The following is a 14,418-nucleotide window of genomic DNA, read 5'->3' on the forward strand; positions in this document are numbered from 1 at the left end:
TGTCTTTTAACTTATAAGTTGGAAATTTACTTATATTTTTATCATGACTACCTCATAAAAAGTATTCACAGTACTATGAGTGTGTTTAAAAAACTCTGCACAATGTCATGACATCTTTCACTGAAATGGGGAGAAAGAATACTCTTATCTGTTACACGTATTATCTGTTATCAGCTCTGATTTTTAAAATAAATGAATCCACATGTAAAGAAATCTGAAGTTGTTTGCCTAAAAAAAAAAGAATTCAACTTGTTCTTTCCTTCCTTGGCCTTGAAACAAAGGATATTTAAGAAATGGCATACTGTATTAAGAAATAAATTTGATAATTTTGTTAACCCATTGCTTTTTTCCTCTGGATTTATATCTACCAGAGACCTTATAAGGAATCCTATAAACTGGCACTTAACAAAATTTCTGCACGTTGTTAACAGAACTTACATAGGGCAAAAGAGTTCTTGGTCAAATATAGTGAACAAATGCTAGGATAAACAAAGTTTGAGTAATTTCTTTAATGAGGCTCTGGATCTTTTGGTATGGTGTGCATTCAGAGAGTATTTGATAAGCTGTATATATTTTGAACCTGCAAGGGACAGTGATATATAGTACTCCAGAACTACCAAACTTAAATTTCACCAAGGAATCCCTTTTTCATAGAACCAATTATTCTGAAGAATATAATATTGGGGAATCCTTTTAAACATCGATTTAATTTTTTAAGTTAGGTCTTACAAAATCATCAAAGACATTACCTTAACCTAATATTTGTTGGAAGTTGGATACTTAATTCAGATTTTGGGGTCAGACAGGCCTGAGTGCTCTACTTACATGACTTTGGGCAAATTTCTTAACCTCGGTTTCCTTTGTTTATAAAGATTGTATTATGTTGTTTATTTGTTTTTGTTTTACGATTAATGGAATTATATGGGATAACATATATAATACTGTTGTACCTGGAAAATAGTAGGTGTTTATCAAACATTAATCTCATTTTCTGTTACCTTCTTTTTGACTTCTTTTACCTCAAGACAGGAGCACCAGTTCTACAAGCTTCCTTCTCACTTATGGTCAACTGTATTGAAACTTAAAGCATACTCAGTTGCAAGTAGTCTTTAATGAACTCACTACAATGTTAGATGGAAGTACCGACTTAGAATAATAGTAACTAATTTGAAAATCCAGCTACACCAGCTTAATTTAAAGTTTTTTTTTAATGTTTTCAGGAAGCAATTAATTTGTTAGAGCCAATGACAAATGACCCTGTGAACTATGTGAGGCAAGGAGCTCTGATAGCTTCGGCTCTCATCATGATCCAGCAGACTGAAATCACTTGTCCAAAGGTGAGCAAACAAACAAATTCTCCAGAAGAGAGCTGGTTCAGGCTTTTCTTTAGTAACTTATCCTCGTTTAAGGACAATTTTACCTCAAATGTAGTGGACACCAAACATAAAAGAAGTAAAAAAAGGTGGGTAAAAGAGACAACTTTAACTATATAACACTCTTTAAATGCATTTTTACGGATTTATAGTCACTTTGTTAATTTAACTATTTAGCCATACTTGAAAAATTAGAACTTACAGGTTGATGAAATCATAAAAATGAACTTTAATTTTTACTTCCTACTGTCCTCTTAAAATGCGTTTAGTAGGATAACTTGTTCCTCTGATAGAGGATGCAAATTTAGGTAGTCCGTGACTTTTTGATTCATCTTTTTGAGGTAATAAAAAGTCCTGCATTCATTTTATATGGTATATACAATCTCAGTTTAGAAATGAGTATATCCAGATTCTCTGTTAGAATGTCACTGCTCCCCCCGGGAGACATTCACATGGCTCCAAGACAGCTCTCTCCTTTCTGACCCATATCTGCTCACAGAACCAGTCCTGCATATTTTGCCCTTGTAACTAGGAGTATATGGTTCTCAGTGTAACTTTGCTTGCCCTGTCCCTCTCTCCTCCTCTCTGTCATCTTCTCCCTCCTCTTCTCCATCTCCCTCACACTCTCTGCTAGTACCTCAGTGGATAGCTAATTTCTCTTAACTTTTCATGTCATATGTCCATGCACAGTGACCACTGATCTTATTAAGCTCTCCACATGGTCCCTCTGAAGCCCATCTTTAGGTTTGGAGTGAGGCACAAAGACCCACAGCTCAGCTTTCCCCACAGAAATCCCCCTCACACATTCTGTAGTCCACTTCTCATAGGTACCTTGTGGATGGCTCCCAGCACAGATTTTGAGATACCTGTTTTAAAATATCCTCATGACACTCTCACAGACATCATGTTAGAACATGATATCTAATGTATCTTAGCACCTCAGCCAAAACTTCTCATTTTGTTGAGAAAATGCACTGATCTTATTCACATGTACTAAAAATGATCACTTTTCATATATGAAATAGGTGTGTATACCTTATATAATAGGTTCAGAACTTTTTATTCATAATTTGAAATTAGAGCATTTAATAGTTTTTTATTAATTTTGCTTCTATTTGAAAAATAGTCAAGAAATTGACAACTGGAAAAACCATTGGCATACTGTCTTCTGCCTCATCAAGCACATGTAGAACATCCTTATTTTCAGCAAAGTAGATTGATGGGGGAGGGAAGATGGAGAAGAGCAAAGCTTCCAGAACTCATTGATCATTCATTCTCATTTTATAGAACTTTGTTTAATAAATTCCCGGGTTTTTTTTAAGGATTTTATTTATTTATTTATTTGAGAGAGAGAGCATGAGAGAGGAGAAAGTTAGAGGGAGAAGCAGACTCCCCACTGAGCAGGGAGCCTAATACGGGACTCGATCCTGGAACTCCAGGATCATGACCTAAGCCGAAGGCAGTCGCTTAACCGACTGAGCCATCCAGATGCCCTAGATTCCCATTTCTAAGCAGTTGCTATCATTTTTATTTCATTTTCCCAGTGCTGCTCTCTCTCTCTCTCTCTGTGTCAAAATCATTTGTTAAGACTTGTAAAAACTGGATTATTGCAAAAATAGAATCCCACCTTCTCATTTTGTTTTAATATTACTTCATATATTGTATGTTCTAGAGAAAACATCTTTTCAGAGAGTCCACATTTCTTTTTAGCTTTTGTTTTTAAATATATCAGTTATAATATGAATAGCTTTTGCATCTTTTATTTCTGCTTTTGATCTGAGCTTTATCTGCTGGCAGTTACCCAATTGAGTAATGTTGTTAAAGAAGGAAGTTTAGGCCATAGAGTGTACCTCCCCTAACAGTAATATATAGTATTTACTCACTTTGACCTCCCATGTTGCTTTCATGTTATTTTACTGTAAACAAGACAAATGTTTTACTGTCTTTTCATCTTTTGCTGTAGGATTTTGTTGATTTTTCAACCATAAACTCCGCCCCAACTCTGGCAGGGTCCTTTGGAATGGGGGTGGTGTAGGGTAGACTGTGTAGTTTGAAAAAGCATTCAACTATTTACGCTAATAAATAAAACTTTTTCACATTTAGAAAAGTGGAAAAAATACAGAATTTAAATAATTATTATTTTTTAATCATTCCATAAAATGCCTTTGAACCGTCTTCGCTGATGTGAATACGTGGGGAGCACTTCCATCTTCAGGCTTTATCAGAATCTTGAGTATTAATTACGAATGCTGACATGCAGTTACAGCTGCTCTAGCTGTTGCCATTAATGTAAACTCTGGGAAAAAAGTTAAATGTGTATGCTACTGACTATGAAAGCAAAGCTACATATGCCAGTGTAGAACTCCAGTATTTTTTCAGGAAACACTGTTCCTTAGCGGGAAATTGTTTACTCAGCTCATGAATTCTTAAAGTTTGAGTTCTGTTTCATTTTTTTCTGCTATCAGGCATGCTATAAAGACTTCTGTGGGCTCTCGTTTATATCATCTCCCTTTTATCTGATTATTGCTAACAAGACAACTTGATATTATTTTGGAATGATATGTGACTTTTGCTGAAAAGAAAAAGCTGTTAACAAGCTGGAAGAAGGGTGCCTGAGTGGCTCAGCCCATTAAGCATCTGACTCCTGGTTTTGGCTCAGGTCCTGACCTCACAGTCATGGGATTGAGCCCCCCACATCGGGCTCTGTGCTCAGTACAGTGTTGGCTTCAAATTCTCTCTCCCTCTCCCTCCCCCTCTGTCCCTCCATATACATGTGCGCTCTCTCTCTCTCTCTCAAAAAAATACATAAGTAAAATCTTTTAAAAAAAAAAAAAAAAGCTTAAAGAGAAGTAAGTTCTCAAGACTAGAGAGTCCTAGTGTATGGTCGTTGCAAACTGCTCAAGATCAAGTGGAAGTAAAATGGAGATGAAGTACTAATTTCATCAAGGCTATAACCAACCCTCAGAGAAATCCATAAGGGACATTCTCTGATAGTTTGTGAAATTCACAATGGAAAGTTCCAAAGGAAGTATTTATGTAAGCATGATATACATCACATCCTTTTGCAGAATGCTGTCTTAATGCTTAGTTCTGTATACACTGTGATCTCGGTTTAAGTTATTCCAGTGCATCTTTTCTTTCATCTTCTGCCAGTTTTTTTGATCATTCACTCTCAACAAAATAGACCCAGGAACATTGTATACACCCCTGGGTGATTACAAACCCAATTTAGAAAGCCCTTAGACCAGAGATTCAAAACATTTTAACTAGAGTAATGTACTTTTTATAAGTCCTTTGAACTGTTTCCACTCAAGAACCCAACTCTACTCTTTATGAAGGATCTGTCTTTTGTTTTCCTTGTTAAGTGAAATCCACCTTTAGCATTTTTGAACATATATGTAATTATCATTTATAGAATCAGATAAAAAATATTGCAGTGTAAAAATAAAAACTCTGATGCTCCTCCTTGCGTAATATCATCTGGCCTAGGGTCACCTGCTGTAGGTAAGTAACCAGGTGCTCTTTTGGCAGTAGGATCCAAGTTTGGCCAAGCTTGATAAGCTTTTGCAGTTCTAAAATCACAATTTGAGTCGATTAGGCTTTTGTGAGCCACCATAGCCACCTATAATATTTCTGTGGAGAAATCTTTGAACTTTTATAAGATGAAATTATAAGAATAAAATTTTATGTTTTAAGGTGATAGTTTATAACATAACACATTTATAAATGTTAATCTATATTACCGTTCCTACCTTAAGGTAGGAACTTGGACTCTAACAGTGTCAATGATAATAGAAAGAGCTACAAGCAACTACCATAAACAAAATAATACTCATAAAGCTGAGAAAGGAGCTAAAAACATCATTTGGTATATTGATCATGGGGAAATCATGATAATATTGACAATATCTTAAAAGGATAAAGATAATTTTTGTTTTAGGCATGTTGAGTTTGAGATGATAGCAAGTCAGCTGGAAATAAGATGAGAGTAAAGGAAAAAATCAGAATTGAAGATAGAGATTTGGGAACTAACTACAAAGAAACTACACAAGTCCATAGCCCTATATCTGCAGTTCTAAAATCCAAAAAGCTCTGAAAACTGAAAAGAGGTTTGTTTATTTTTCAGGACTCATTTGGCTGTAAAACTTGAATTAATATGAACTCATTTATAGACTTTATCCCAGTTAGTGTTAATTTTCAGTCATTTAGCTCCTTCTGAAATACTAATTTATTTGATTATAGGGTATTGCTCCCATGCTCCCTTGAGTATTACATAATGTATGGTATATAGACCATGTTATCTTTACAAATTCTGAATTCCAAAATTCATCTGACCTCAGGGATTTCATGGAAGAAGTTACATACCTATAGTTGAAGTCATAAGAGCAGATGTAATGACAGAAAAAGAGAAAAGGAAGACAACTTCAAAACTCATCCTTGATGTGCTGCTTTATTTCTTTATGTAGGAAAATAGATGAAAATTGAAACATACCCAGCTGATAAGTACCAATAGAAATGACCCCAAAGAACTTTATTTCCTTCTCCCCTTTTTTTTTTTCCCTGAAAGTGTTTTTCCCCCCAGCAGTATAAGGTATAGAGTTTAAAAATATGATGAATGTTAAAAATGCATGAATTTGGAGAAGGTGGATTTTTAGATAATCATGTGCAGCAGAATGACTGCATGGATCACAGGATGGCCTAGAATTTGTCTTTTCTGTGAGACACTCGTAATATAAAATGGGAAATAAACATTTTTCTCCCACAAATTATACTTTCTCTGGAGGCACCATACTGTTCATAACAGTGAAATTGAACCAGAAATCATAATCCTCATCATGATTGCAGTTAGTTATTTGATCGCAAACAGGCCAGTCACGTCACCTATCTTGCTTCAGTTTCCCATCCGTATGTACAGGGAGTATATGATCTCAAACTTGCCTTCAAATTTAAGATACTATCCTAACCTACTAAAATAATTCTTTATGAAGAATCATAACATGAGAATTACTACTCCATAAGTAATAAAATGTGAGGAAAACAATTTTTAAATGATAAGTAAGAAATAGCTCTTTGAAGTAGTCTACTTAATTGGAGAGTCCTATGACATATTTGTATTGATATTTTTAATCTGTCTTTCAGTTTCACTGAACGTGTGATTTCCTATTGTTTTAAGTACAGTTTTATATTTAAATTCTTCCTCATGATGTACATACAGTGCTTTGTCCAATGTTACTTTTTATAAGTTCATGACATTATTTCATAAACCTTTAAGCACATAAAATTTCCATCCTGTATAAGGAAATGTAAGTGTTCATCTAAAATAAGTTCAGAATCAAAGGAATTTGACCTTTTGAACCAGAATAAAAGCATCAAACCTTGGGATTTTTAAAACTAGAAGGGAATTTTATGATAATCTAGTCATGCTGGTTTTATAGTTAAATAAAGTAAGACCTGCAGAAGAAAATGGCTCACTAATAGTTACATGCTAGGTAGTGGCAGAGAGAGTTCATTGTTTTTCTCATCACATTTTGTTAGCAGTATTAGGCTGCAGAGATAATAGTCAGGGGTGACTGGTAGGGTTCTTCCACAGTATGGTAGGATAATCCTGCTTACTGAATTATAAAACACTGTTTACACATTACATTACGTATAGACTGCATCATATAATCCTTAACAGCAGCTGTGTAAGATAGATCCTATAATCCCTATAGGGATGAAGAGACTGAAATGATGAAAAGCTAAGTAACTTTCCTAAATGACTTATTGAAGGAGAGATCTTTATAAGCCAAGGCTGTCTGATTCTCTCTTACCCTGCATTGCACAGCATGGCTTCCAAGACCAAGACAGGTGAAGAGGGGAAGAGATTCTGAAAGAATATGTCATGCAAGTAAGGTCATTATATTAGGAAACTCAAAGTCATTATTTTCTGCTTTGGGCAAATTTGGGGACCTCCATGATCACGTGCTTCTTGAATAGGCAGACTTCTTCCTGGGTGCCTACCCCTTGAAAGGCACTGGTGGGAAAACAGAAGTGTAAGACAAGGAGGAAGCATAAAATAGTTCCCTTATTGTCACTCACACAGTTTTAAAGCAATCACAAATATATTGATAACATGTATTTTATAAATTTATTTTCTAATTGTAAAGTAATATATATTAGTTTTAAGAATACAGAAAAGAACAAAGAAACAAAAATTCCAGTAATTCCACCCTGAGTTAGCACGTGTTCTCAAAAAATTAATATGTGTGCGTAATGAAAATCTTGATGTGAATATACACTAAATCCAAAATATGCCTCATACATCTTCACTAAAGGGTAGTTTACTTGAAGACAGAATTGAAGGATTATGCCTGCTAGGAAATCTATAAGGGTGATGGTAAGCAAAGTAGCTGTTATTCACAGTACAATTAAAGCCTCAGTGTTCGCTTGAACTGTTTAAGCCTGCTAACAGTGGTGCGATTCAAAGTCACATTCAGCATTTCCATGAGTCTGAATCACCCACTGGGGAATGAGGATTGAAAACAGAACTGGTGTTCCAGTTCTTATGACAAGTCATAACACCCATGATTTCAACTATGGAACTTTTCTGCCTTGATATCTGGTTTGTATCTCTCTCTTTTTGAATGTTGTGAATTTCAGAGCTCAATTTTCATTATAATTTGAACAGTCTATTCCCTGGTCTGAAATGGCTCCACAAATGAATATGATATGACTACAATTCTTTTGCATGTTCCTTCAGGTGAATCAGTTCAGACAGCTGTATTCCAAAGTTATCAATGATAAACATGATGATGTCATGGCCAAGTTTGGCGCTATTTTGGCACAAGGCATTCTGGATGCAGGTAAATATTAAATCTTCCAGATGTATTTATCTATTTAGACTAAATCTGATGAAGTACCTGTCTGCTCTAACTATATAACATAGTAGAAATTGGGAAAATTATTTGGGGAATTGTTTGGGAAGTTTTCTGTGGGAAAATTATTCCTAGAGAAAACATAGAACCTATAGTTCATAGAAATTGACACTGAATTGGCTGGGTTTTATCAGTCCCTAGTTTACATTCAAGTTCATTTTCTATGGGTTTCGACAAATGCATAATTATATATCCACCATTACATCATAGGCAATAGTTTCAGTGCCCTAAAAATCCTCTGTGTGCCACCTTTTTTCCTCTCTCTCCTTCCATACAATCCCCTGGCAACCGCTGATCTTTTTATTGTCTCTGTAACTTTAGTTTTTCCATTTCCAGAGTATTATACAGCTGGAATCATACAGGATGTAGCCATTTGAGGTTGGCTACTTTGGGTAATTGGTTTTTAAATAGGATTTAGGAGTAACATTTTACTACTCCATAATCCATTTATTTCTTTTAGCTGCCAGTTTTTGAGCTTTGTACTTTTACATACAATGCTTTAGTTGTTCATTCTTGTTCATTCAGTACTACTACAGTTTTTTGCTGGTCTCTGCTATATTATCTGTTAAGAATTAGGGGAGGACCGCAGCAACATCTTCCTAGGAACATCGCCAAAAGCAAGGGAAGCAAGGGCAAAATGAACGATTGGGATTTCATCAAGATCAAAAGCTTTTGCACAGCAAAGGAAACAGTTAACAAAATCAAAAGACAACTGACAGAATGGGAGAAGATATTTGCAAACTTGACATATCAGATAAAGGATTAGTGTCCAAAATCTGTAAAGAACTTAGCAAACTCAACACCCAAAGAACAAATAATCCAATCAAGAAATGGGCAGAGGACATGAACAGACATTTCTGCAAAGAAGACATCCAGATGGCCAACAGACACATGAAAAAGTGCTCCATATCACTCGGCATCAGGGAAATACAAATCAAAACCACAATGAGATATCACCTCACACCAGTCAGAATGGCTAAAATCAACAAGTCAGGAAATGACAGATGCTGGCGAGGATGCGGAGAAAGGGGAACCCTCCTACACTGTTGGTGGGAATGCAAGCTGGTGCAGCCACTCTGGAAAACAGCATGGAGGTTCCTCAAAATGTTGAAAATGGAACTGCCCTATGACCCAGCAATTGCACTATTGAGTATTTACCCTAAAGATACAAACGTAGTGATCCAAAGGGGCACGTGCACCCGAATGTTTATAGCAGCAATGTCCACAATAGCCAAACTATGGAAAGAACCTAGATGTCCATCAACAGATGAATGGATCAAGAAGATGTGGTATATATACACAATGGAATACTATGCAGCCATCAAAAGAAATGAAATCTTGCCATTTGCGACAACATGGATGGAACTAGAGCGTATCATGCTTAGCGAAATAAGTCAAGCAGAGAAAGACAACTATCATATGATCTCCCTGATATGAGGAAGTGGTGATGCAACATGGGGGCTTAAGTGGGTAGAAGAAGACTCAATGAAACAAGATGGAATTGGGAGGGAGACAAACCATAAGTGACTCTTAATCTCACAAAACAAACTGAGGGTTGCTGGGGGGCGGGGGTTGGGAGAAGGGGGTGGGATTATGGACATTGGGGAGGGTATATGCTTTGGTGAGTGCTGTGAAGTGTGTAAACCTGGTGATTCACAGACCTGTACCCCTGGGGATAAAAATATATGTTTATTAAAAATTAAAAAAAAAAAACACCAAGAGAAAAAAAAAAAAGAAAAAAGAATTAGGGGAGGATACTTCTCTGTTTCGGCTTTATTTTAATCTTTACTAGAAGTCCTCTCTCTCCCTCCCTTCCTTCCCCTTTCAGCCCCTCTCCCTTCACTGCCTTTTATGAGTATCTCTTTGAATTGTCAGTGGACCAATCAAGCTTTGATGCTTCTTTCCGTTTATCTTTTTATTTACTATGTTTTTCGCCTTACTTATTTTAGTGTTATTCAGTACTTAAAAGTTCTGTACTGCTGTGTTCACTATTACAAGCCGAATTTTTCTCTCACCCTTTTCACTTTATCAGTATCCTGTCCTACAAACTGCTGCAGCTGCAAAAAAAAAAAAAAAAAACATGTAGTCCTGCAGTCTGGCTCTCGGAAGTTAGTGTTAATGGAGGATCTCTAGGGCAGCTTCAAAGGAATGAGTGAAGTTGAAGTTTATGGGAATTCACTCAGTGATTTGGTCTCTTCAGGGAGAAGAGCCAAAGATTAAGGTTTATGACCAAAGTTTGTAAAACTGTGTAAACACTACCAATAGGATAAACTCTTTCTTGTTTTGTATTAAATCTCAGACTCGTGGAACAAAAGACTAGTTTAGTTTCTAAGTCTGAAGAAAATGGGTTTCACTGAAATAAAGGGAATTCAGCTTCAGAACTAAAAATATTATCATGTATTCTGAGCAGCCTTCCCCTCTCCTTTGCCCTACCCAGCCTTCACCCTGGGTTAGATGCCATGCTTAGCTATATGTCCTCACTGGTGTCCAGGTTTCAGTCTCATAATGCTTGTATGCCCTAGTTTAATTATCTAGTTATTTGTCTTCTCCACTAGAGTAGAGGCTCCTTGGGATCTCTTTTCAGTATTTTGTTCAAAATTCTCAATATATAATAAGCATTTGGTGAATGTGGTGGTTAGCATAGGGAAGAGCACAAGCAGACAATAAATGCATGTAACTCATCCCTGTTGGAAAAACAGAATTAAAGGGTACCTGATTTTTCTCCAAATAAAATCTAGATTATTTGATTATTATAAAAAACTGAACTGCTTTTCTAGCTTAGTAAAATTAGTACTCACTTCCTGACTCTAATGTAGCAGCATCTGGGAGAGACTGAGGTTAAAAGAAGTCAAATGTGACCAATAGAGATCCAGAATTGGAATTCAAATTAGGATGGTGACTAGGCACAAATAGGCTCCATTTTTATAGGGTTGGGTTTTTTTTTTAAGATTTTATGTATTTGAGAGGGAGAGAGATCACAAGTGTGGAGAAGGGCAGAGGGAGAAACAGACTTCCCGCTGAACAGGGAATCCCGTACAGGACTCGATCCCAGGACCCTGGGATCATGACCTGAGCCAAAGGCAGATGCTTAACGGACTGAGCCACTGAGATACCCTTTATCAGGTATCTTATATAAACTAAAAGATTGGTGTCTCAGAGTTCTGGGGTCCAACACTAATACTGTTATATAGACCAGAGGCTACAATACAGTAGCCTGTGGGCCAAATCGGATTTAAACATGTCTGCCTGCCTAACCAAGGTGCAAAATTTTGGACAAAATCCAGATTAGAGTCTACTTTTAAAAGTAGAATTACCTAGCAACTCTGGACGTATACCTTTAGTAACATGTCCTATTTAATTACGACATGAACTTTCTAGTTGCTTCAGTTCCCCACTGCTTCCAGTCCAGGTTTTCTCATTTGTTTGCCTGACCGATTCCTAAAGGCATTCAAGTTTGTAACCCCTAATAGCCTCCTAGAATCTCAGACTTTCTAAAGTGGCCCAGTAAAGATCCAGCGAACTGATGCTTGGATCTTAGTTCTTATTCACTGGTGTTCAGACTGTGTTTCTCTGCACTCCGTCAAGGGATGGTCTAGGGGATGTGGCATGAAGTTCGTAAACAGGACAGGCTGAGCCATTTAGCCTCTCAACAGCCCAAACTTCTGATTAAATAGAATTAGGTTTGATTTCATTGTTTCATATATTGCGCTTCCGCAAAATAATTTTCAGTTGACTCAAAGGTTGGATGGAGATTAAAGGTTTTCTTTTGTTGGTGGTAGAGCTCTAGTTCCAGTGCTCTAGTCCAAACCCTCATTTTGCCAATGGGAAAAGAGACTTTAGAGGGAAAATGATCTATCCAAGGTCACAAGGCTAGTTAATGGTGGAGCTGACTACATTCAGACATAACTAAGAAAGAAAGAGTAAAACTAAGCAAATAATATCTGCCTCAGCAAAGTCGTTTGTAAATATGATGTATACTAAAGTTTTACTTCTTAGGACATTAAAAACCTTAATGTATAATAGAGATTAATATTTAATTTAATATTCAGTTTTGATATCCTTCAGGCTTTGTTTTTGGAAAATTCCTACTTATATAGAAAAAGGGTCTAGATTATCCCAATTACAATATAACATTAACAAATTCCAGCTACTCTGTATCAGCTTTTATGAACTGTATTCCTAAAATAATCACCAAATGCTTCCCTAGTGCAATACTTAGATATCTTTATTACCCTACTAGATTTTTGTTCATTGTTTCTCTCTTTTTCTACAGGTGGTCATAATGTCACAATCTCCTTGCAGTCCAGGACTGGGCACACCCATATGCCTTCTGTAGTTGGTGTCCTTGTCTTTACCCAGTTCTGGTTCTGGTTTCCTCTTTCACACTTCCTGTCATTGGCTTATACCCCTACCTGTGTCATTGGCCTTAACAAGGACTTAAAGGTATGTTTGTAACACCTCGGTTTTATAGTGTATCATCTTCACTGTATCCTAACCACCCACTCATAAGAATTTTCATGAAATTTTAAAGATGAGCTGGCATCTCACCAATATTGTATTTCCCCTTTAAATTGAGTCATCACCTTGTTGAGTGGAGTGTGTCAGTGGAAGTTTTGAAAATCAAATCTCCCTACTAGCATTAACCTTGGATGAATCAGTTGAGAGGGAATGGTAAGAGAGGGGAAAATATAAAAATATGAGAAAGCTTTATAGATCACTCTTCAGTTTTATTCAGTTTTATTACTGAAGTTCTTTGGGAGCTATTGAAGGATTTCTTGCAGAATGACATGATGAGATTTGCATTCTAGAAACAACATTCTGGTATCAGTGGAAGTTCATTACAATGAATGCTATTGCAGTAATCTCGGCAGGAAAGAAAGGTGACCCGAACTAAATCTTAGTAAGGAGTGAAGGTTTGAGACAGGGCCATGTTTCAGAGTTGTGTGATGCTGGAATATTTGATGGAAGAAAGGATTACAGCTAAAAGGAAGAGCAAAATGGGAGGATGTCTCTCTGGTAGTGGCAGAAAACAAGGCCATCGTTGAGGATCTGAGGAATCTGACAGAAACTGGTCACATGACTCAAGGACAAAAGGTGACCCATCCCCTGTCATCACACCATCCTTTTTTTTTTCTTTTTTTTTAAGATTTTATTTATTTAACAGAGAGAGAGAAATCACAAGTAGGCAGAGAGGCACGCAGAGAGAGAGAGGGGAGGAAGCAGGCTTCCTGCGGAGCAGAGAGCCCGATGCGGGGCTTGATCCCAGGACCCTGGGATCATGACCTGAGCCAAAGGCAGAGGCTTTATGAGCCACCCAAGCACCCCGCCTTCAAATACTCTTAAATCTGGGCATCACTTGTGTTAAAATGGTCTGTTAAATTTCAGAGTGGAAAAATTGGAGGCCAGAAAATGGCTGATAAAGATTATTTCATCCAGTTGCCTTTTTTTTTTTTCCAGTATAACTATACTGCCATTTATCCTTCACGTGTTTGAGCATAAAATTACTCACATTTATAGATATTGAGCAGTTTTATCTTTCAAGATAAGAATCTTTAGGGGCACCTGTGTGGCTCAGTTTGTTAAACGTCTGCCTTTGGCTCAGGTCGTGATTCCAAAGTCCTGGGATCAAGCCCTACGTCAGTCTCCCTGCTCAGCAGAGAGCCTGCTTCTCCCTCTCCCTCTGCATGCCATTCTGTCTACTTGTGTTCTCTCTGTCTCTGTCAAATAAATAAATAAAATCAAAAAAGAAGAAGACTCTTTAGGTTTCGCAATCCCTAACCTTTAACACTATGGTTAAACATCTTACATGATCTATAGGGACTTTTTCCTCTAACACACAATTTCCTGTTCTCTGTTTCCATTCTCTACAAGGAAAGTGGGATGAAAAAGACAAGATTCCTTATCCTAGTGAATGTGATGCCAATTACCATTCTCTATCGGTGTAAATTGGGAAAATAGAGAAAAATTCAGACTAGTGAATGTAACACCTACTCAATAAGTAATGTGAAGCTAACTTTTTCATTAGGCTCATGTTAGACTCTTATTAGGGGGGATTATGTGATACAGAAACATACAGACTTGTGTAGGTTGTTGGAGTGGTGTAAGGAAGGTACATGGAAGTTAGGTATGCA

At 36.8% G+C, this 14,418-nt stretch overlaps 1 protein-coding gene across 1 annotated transcript in view; it reads left to right on the top strand.

The window, feature by feature from the left end:
* Positions 1 to 14,418, top strand: part of PSMD1 (proteasome 26S subunit, non-ATPase 1) — a 91,576-nt gene that overhangs the window by 68,188 nt on the left and 8,970 nt on the right. The window contains exons 18-20 of the mRNA XM_032355142.1: positions 1,221 to 1,337; positions 8,113 to 8,215; positions 12,561 to 12,730. Coding sequence (XP_032211033.1) covers positions 1,221 to 1,337; positions 8,113 to 8,215; positions 12,561 to 12,730 — 390 coding nt within the window. The remainder of the gene's footprint in view (positions 1 to 1,220; positions 1,338 to 8,112; positions 8,216 to 12,560; positions 12,731 to 14,418) is intronic.

This window comes from Mustela erminea, chromosome 8 (assembly GCF_009829155.1).
Source record: "Mustela erminea isolate mMusErm1 chromosome 8, mMusErm1.Pri, whole genome shotgun sequence".
In the NCBI taxonomy this organism is placed as follows: Eukaryota; Metazoa; Chordata; class Mammalia; order Carnivora; family Mustelidae; genus Mustela; species Mustela erminea.